At 42.9% G+C, this 7772-nt stretch overlaps 1 protein-coding gene across 1 annotated transcript; it reads right to left on the bottom strand.

Annotated features, from left to right (window-relative positions):
- Positions 1-1455: 1455 nt before the first annotated feature.
- LOC311343982 (uncharacterized protein) lies at positions 1456-4852 on the bottom strand (the record flags this gene model as incomplete). The annotated part of the gene is made up of 5 exons (XM_084468930.1): positions 1456-1459; positions 2593-2801; positions 3641-3736; positions 3850-4008; positions 4709-4852. The coding sequence occupies 5 exons, from the start codon at positions 4850-4852 to the stop codon at positions 1456-1458; spliced, it is 612 nt and encodes a 203-aa protein (XP_084325056.1).
- Between the last annotated feature and the right edge of the window lie 2920 nt (positions 4853-7772).

Genomic DNA, 7772 nt, shown 5'->3' with positions numbered 1-7772 from the left:
CAAGGGCTACTCGTGAATAAATAAGGTGGAGACGCAAGCCATTGGCTGTGCCGGCCCCGATCATTAAGAAGGGCTCTGCCCCCTGCGTCTCACCACACATGCATCGTATGATGGATCTCACGATGCATCGTTAATTTTAGGGGAGCGTTTCCCGAAACTCATCTTAACATGAACGCGCGTGCTCTGCTCTTACGACGTCGTAGGATTGTAGCTGTCTACTGACACGGTGCTGAAATGGGCTCCGTATGAGGGGGAGACGCAGGAATGTTGTTGGATTAAACTATATTTTGTGGCAGCAAAAAAATATCTCCCCATCAAGGCCAACAGCAGAGTAGCCTACGAAAAGAATAGACTAATATGAATGCTACAAATATTAAAACACAATTGATTTGGTCTAGGCCGACATATGCTATATCAGTCCTAATCCCGAACACACCGTGCGTACATTGTTTCATGGCATTTTCTCCCCTGAAATAATTCCATAATACAAAAATAAAAAATAACATGTGTCTGTGTGAAAACTAGGATAGCATTTATTTAAATGTGCTGATTTCTGAAACATGCTTTGCGCCGCAAAGAGGGCAGACTTTCTCTTCATTCCTGCATTCCGTTTCATTCATTCATTCATTCATTCATTCATTCAGTGATTGACGCGCCGCGCAATCTCTAGATACTTTGGTGTCAACATTAAAAATGCAACGTTCCATTCATTCATTATCATTCAAACGCAGAGGCATTGACATGGCTATTGCTGTTGCTGGTCTAGATCGATTCCTGCCCATATTGTTGGGCAGGGGGTATGATGGTGCGGGCAATGTAAGCGGGAATGGCACGCATCGCAGCACAGTTTCCCGCAGCAGTACAGAAAACCACTCTCTCAACTTGGCGATTGTGCACTCCACTAAGGTCAGGGAGTTCGTAACTGTCTAGACACGGTCCAATAAATAGTGAACTTCATCACAGCCTCACCGACGCGCCTACAGTGCTTTATGACAAACAATCGCAACAAAAAACGCCTGCAGAAATTAACCGACATCCGCTGGTCTCAGGATGATTCATGTACAGTATGTCTTCTGTCATTGATCAATATGAGGACATTTTAACCACGATGGTTGAATTAAAATCAGAGGGAGACAGCAAGTGCCGCTCGCAAGCGACCTCCCACACGAGCAACGGAATCATTTGATTTTATTATATGCCTTGTGATAGGGTTGCCTTGTGACGTGGCGTTTCATCGGTACACTGTAAAAAAGAAAAAGTTGAGAAAACTTAAAATATCAAGGCAACATGATGCAAGAGATTTTTGAGTTTTCTCAACTTTTGCCAGCTGTTGTTGACTTAACTAAGGTTTTTAAGTTTTGCCAAGAGTTCTGCCAACTTGGATCTTTTTGTTCACTTTATGAGGATAATACTGTGAGACTAATTAAGAATTTCTTGCTTGAATGCGATGTATTTCTACCTTCACCAAACACAGATTTTTGTGTTGAATTAATAAACAATTTTTCCCATCAATGTCATGTATTTCTACTTTCTTTAAATATAAATATTCTTGTTGTATAAATACACAATTATTCCTCCAATGGCATTTATTCCTTGATTCACCTAACACAAATATTCTTGTTGAATAAATAATACAATTTATTTTGGCTATAATTTTACATTCAAAACTGCTCAATATATGGATAATTAATAATACACACTACAGCTGAATGTTGTCAAGATTTTTTTTATTCAGTTTACCAGTGAACAACAGTAAAACCATCATTAATGCATGTGTAAAAAAAAAAAACATACATACTGTTCTATTATATATATATAATAGAATATTATATTAACATTTTAACATATTAACAATATTAACATTTGGAGTGAATCTTCCTCCATGCTGAGAATTTGAAATTGACACTGAACTGAAATGTAAATGTTTACATGTGAACAGCCATTCTAGCCATTTGGTTACTTTTTTTTTTGCATATACACATCCAAGCTTAAAGATTACTTAAACTGTAATGTATTTAACAGTTGAAACACTATATGCACCCCTTGGCAACTGCCAAATGATTATATATTCCAGAGGTCAAAGAGATTAACTTGTTTGTTGCAGATTATGAAACGTGCATACTGTTCTATAGTCTAGTAACATTTGGGGTGAATCTTCCTCAATGCTGAGTATTTTAAATCAATGCTAGTCTTACTGAACACGTACTGTATATAATGATTACCCTCCACCCCCCCTCATGGTTGGCGGCTTCTGAATTTACACATTAACACTGAATTACTTTGTGCCATTTGTTGACTTTACATGTGAACAGCCATTTTTCTTGTTTTTTGCATATACACATTCAAGCTTTACTTAACAATAATGAATTTAACAGTTGAAACACTAGACACCCTTTGGCAACTGCTGAATTATTATATAATCCAGAGGTGAAGCATATGAACTTTGTTTTGTTTTACATGAGTGTAACAACAATGCACTTAAACTTCAATAACAGTCACAGTACAAGCTTCGCTTTCAGTGACCTTGTGCGCTGTGAGCATCGAGAGCCACCGAGCGAAAAAAAGATGGTCTGAATTGCCTCAAAGGAGTACCTCATCTGTTTTGGAAAATCAATGTTGAGGGCATACAGGAGGCCGAAGAGGTATGCCATGGCAGTAGAGAGGTTTGGAATATTATGAAGCACAATGTCCCCTTCCAACACAACCGCCTGGTCTCGCACAGTGTTGTCGGCTTCATCATGTAGCACAGAGAGGATGGCAACAGATGCACCTTGCACCACTGGTGCCAAAATGTCGGTGTCCTGAGGAAGGAGAACAGGTACATTATTAAGAGCTTAGAAAAAGTAAGACAGTAGAAAGAGTCATTTTATGAAAAAAAAAATATGTGTGAATTCTGAAAAGGTTAATGCTAAAGCTGAAAAGTATAACTTGTAAGCAGAGATGATTGGCTTCATAACGGCTAAAAGAAGTTGAAATGTTAAAAAAAAGGCAGAAGAACATGGGCAGCTATAAACTGAAATCTGACAGCCAATGAAAACTGCTAAAGCCAAGAATAGATTTAGTAGTTTAAGGAGGGTGATTTACATGAAGTAAACAAGTTGGTGTAAAGGAAGTAGTGAAGCTGTGCAAAGAGCCCATTGTAACAATGGTTCTGCTTTTAAAACAAACAAAAATGACAGCCAAAAAAAGCCTTACTCTTAGAGGATCATCTTTCAAATTTTGTCTCTCAGCTTTCAAATTAATGATTTGTTTAAGAAAGATTAAAAAAAATAAAAAAACATTCAGACTAAATACATTTATACTGATGAAATTAATTATTTAGTACCACGCTATACTAATTTGCCATTTAACTTGTGGAGGTATTAACCAGAAAAAATAAATCTCTTTCTTTAATCAATGTAACCCACCAACCTTGTGCTGAAACACCACCCAAAATGACCAACTGTTCCCCTCAGCAGAAAAAAAGGGATCTGAAGTGGAAAAGTCCAACCCTCACCCCAAAATCATCTGGACTGATAAACTGCCCTGGGGAGGTGTACTTACATTTTGGATTAACTACTCCTTAAAAACATCTTGTGAGAATAAGTAATTAGCTGCATGACCTGAATTATTTGTCTTTCCTGCAGTTACTTTTACTTACCAAGCACTTCAGGAAAAACGTGGTTGCATCTTCGCGGAGGTAGATAGGCAGGCCTCTCAGTGCTGCTGTTTTCCGGTGGGACACAATGTCGGATGTCTAAAAGTGGAAAACATAAGTAGTTCAATTAGTATAGTACTGTAATGTTGTCATTCCTAATAAGTATATTCATGCTCTTCTAAAACTGCCAGGCAAAAGAGCAGTTCACTGACCTGATCATCAAGTTGATCAAGGAGGTCCTCCATCTCCTGACCAAAAGCTCCTTTCTTAGACCTGTAGATTTTCAGCAGGCCAGGCCCAAACTTGTCAAGGGATGCATTGAAAGTCCCCAGGAGGTCTTTGCTCGTGATACGATGAAATTCCTTAGATATCTTAACAAGAAAACCAAAAAAATATTATCAATTTTCAAACCATAATGTCAGAATTTCTTACAGGAAGTTCCTGGGTAACTTGTTATGAGTCTGCACCATGTTAAATATCTGACCATTTTTCTGTGACCTGTGAAAAAGTGGATTACATACTAAAATGCACCACAGGAAATAAAGAACCTCGGATTTTGGATTTTGAGGATTAAAAATTAAATAAAAAGGGTGACTATGCCACATCCATAAATTGCAGAAAGTGAATTACTCCTTGGAAGACATAAAAAAAAAACACACATTCTTACCTGATTAAACATTTTACTTTTGTCTTCTTGTTATTATTGCAATTTATTTCTACTGTTTAGACAAGCAAGTAAAAAAGGATGTTACCATGACAGTTTCAACTGAGACGTCGTCGTCTTCATCAGAGGTGTCATCCAACGTTCTGCTGATGTGTCCTTCATCAGCTGGCCTCTGGTCTCTGAAGGAGGGAATCCCAGGTATGTCATACCTGGGATTCCTTCCTCCAGAGACCACCCAGGATGGAAGGTGCGTGGCCAACTCGGCAGACCAGCTGGTAAATGACACGTCAGCAGCACGTTGGATGACGCTTCTGAGGAAGAATGAAGTCTCAGTAGAAAATGTCAACATAACATCTTCTTTTACTCGCTTGTCTGAACAGTAGAAATAAAAAAGAATAGATCCTTACCTCTTCACAAGAAAACAGAGCAGGCCACCTTTCCTGGATCTCAGATACCATCGGCTGACACTCTACCACCTCCCTTCGCCTGAGGGAAAACGTCAGCTCCATCTTCTGTTCTATCAATGTTGTGTTCCTGTTCTTCTTCTTCATTTCATCGACCAGAGATACTCTTTCCTCTTCAAGGGTAGAATCATCATTGTTCTGCCTTCCATAAGAAATGCATTGTTTTCAGTTTGTTTTCGTGTACATCTTACCCTAGTTTGGTAAATACTGCCACCCTGTGGTCAAATTGTGGTACTGGCGTCAGTATAAGCAACTGCAAGCCTACTTTAGTTCTTTTACTGATTCACTCAACAGAGAAAACCACGTTGTAATATCGCTCCTGCAATCTATCACAAACACGCTTGAACTTTGGAAATCATTTGTCTGTAAGTAAATATCCGATGATTTAATATTAGTTGTGTTAATATTTACAAGAATTACGCCAAATCCGTAAGATTCTGATCGAGTTAAAGTTGAAAATGTGATTCTCCTGTGTTAGAAAGAGACATGTAAACTCACGTACGTCTTTATTGTGGTATTTGTTACAGTTTTACAAAAACAAATCTATGAAGAAAATAACATTCAGTAAAGAATCAAGAAAAGAAAGCCTTGCGTACTGGATTCCACTTCTTTATAAAAAAGTGTTAACTAGCTGTCTAGTTTTGACTGGAACTCATTGCGAGGGCAGCATAGTAAAAAGACAAGAGCTCAGCAAGCTCAAGCTGAGAAGATAGCCCAGGAGAATGTCGTTACACGGGGACAAACCGAAGGTGGAAGCCGCCGAACAGCCACAGAGCGCGGCAGCTCAAGAGCCACTAGAAGATGGCCACGAGGCAAACGTGAGGCAAGACGCTTACAGAACACCCGACTCCCGGTCACAGATATCCAAAAGGTCCGGTGGATCAGCAATATCGTCAGCGGCTGCCAGAGCACGTGCCAAGTCAAAAGCAGCACAAGCCCAGGTGACTTTCGCTGAAAAAGAAGCAAGCGTGATGAGGCAGAAAGCTGAACTCGAAGCCAGTCTCCACGTTCTCATGAGCCAGAAGATGGCTGCCGCTGCTGAGGCAGCAGCAGCAGCATACGAGGATGAGGAGATTGAAAGCGGGGAGAAGCGCTATGAGCCATACGTCCCGGATAAGCCATTCACTGCCTATGAACGGGCAGGTGATTACGTCCAACAGCACTCAGCAATGTTCGGCAGAGAACCATCAACACATGAGTCGCTGGACTTCCACAGACTACCCCACCAATACGCTGGAGCAGTTGTTCACGCAGACCCAAAACCGAGAGTCAGCAACATAAAGAAGGAACCGCCAAGCGAACCGTCTCCTTTCAAACCTTGCCCACAGCCGCCTCGTCCGTCCCCCAATCCGAACAAGGGACCTTCCCCCGAGCCGCAGCCAGCACAAGACCTTGCCAGGTACCTCATGCGCCGAGAACTGGTGAGCTCCGGCCTCCTACAGTTTGATGACCGTCCCGAACAATACTGGTCATGGAAAGCATCATTCCTGAGTGTCACACAGGACTTAAATCTGACACCCAGGGAAGAACTGGACCTGCTAGTGAAGTGGCTCGGTGCAGACTCAGCCGAACAAGCACGGCGAATCCGTTCAGTACACGTCCTAAATCCTGCTGCAGGGCTCCGCATGGTGTGGCAACGCGTGGAGGAATGCTATGGGACACCAGAAGCCGTAGAACATGCACTGCTGAAAAAGATAGAAGTGTTCCCCAAGCTAACCAACAAAGACAACGCTAAACTCAGAGAACTCGGTGACATCTTGCTAGAATTGGAGTGCGCCAAAGAAGAAGGATACCTACTGGGCCTTGCCTTTCTGGATACGGCTCGCGGAGTGAACCCGATCGTAGAAAAGCTCCCCTACAACCTGCAAGAGAGGTGGGTGACCACGGGATCCAGGTACAAGGAAGAACACGGAGTGGCCTTCCCTCCGTTCACTCTCTTCTCCCAATTCGTACGACGGCAGGCCAAGGTGAGGAACGACCCAAGCTTTGCCTTCAACACCTCCAACAGCAACGTGCCACCGAAAGAAGCCGTGAAGCCCAGCTACAAAGCCCAAGTAAGGGTACACAAGACAGGAGTCACACCCAAACCTACCATCAACGACACCAGCTCTGCAGAGAAGAAAACAGGTGACCCAGACCGTGAGTGCCCAATACACAGAAAGCCTCACCCACTCAGAAAATGTAAAGTATTTAGATTTAAGCCTATAGAAGAACGTAAAGCTTATCTGAAAGATAATCACATCTGCTTTAAGTGCTGCAGCTCAACTCAGCATATGGCAAAAGACTGCAAAGCATCAATCAAATGTGACGAGTGCAATAGTGAGAGACACATCACGGCCCTACACCCAGGCCCTCCTACATCCAGCGAGAGAGCTCACACGGAGAAGGAGGAAAGCGGGGAGCCAGATGAAGACGCACCCACAGTCACATCCAAGTGCACAGAGATATGCGGTAATGCAGACAGCCCACGCTCATGTGCTAAGATCTGCCTGATCAAAGCCTATCCTGCCGGGAGAAGAGATCAAGCCGTAAAGATGTATGCTGTGCTGGATGAACAGAGTAACAAGTCGCTCGCGAAGACAGAGTTCTTCAACCTCTTCGGTGTCAAGGCCAGTCCAGCCCCATACACATTGAAGACCTGCGCAGGGACGACAGAGACCTCCGGCCGACGAGTCGACAACTTCACGCTTGAATCTATGGATGGAAAACTACAACTCGCCCTCCCCACACTAATTGAGTGTGACATGGTACCGGACGATAGATCTGAAATCCCGTCTCCTGACATCGCAGAGCGACACTCCCACCTCCAGCCAGTGGCGAACAAGATTCCAGCTGTGGACCCTGACGCACCTATCCTCATGCTCCTGGGAAGAGACATCCTCAGAGTCCATAAGGTGCGTGAACAAATCAACGGGCCACACGACGCTCCATACGCTCAAAGGCTGGACCTGGGCTGGGTCATCGTGGGTGTCGTCTGCCTGGGAGCAGCCCACAAACCAGCCCACAA

Source organism: Micromesistius poutassou, assembly GCF_964030765.1.
Source record: "Micromesistius poutassou genome assembly, chromosome: 5".
NCBI lineage: Eukaryota > Metazoa > Chordata > Actinopteri > Gadiformes > Gadidae > Micromesistius > Micromesistius poutassou.
Note: the sequence above shows the minus strand (reverse complement) of the source record. Positions and strands in the feature narration are given on the sequence as shown.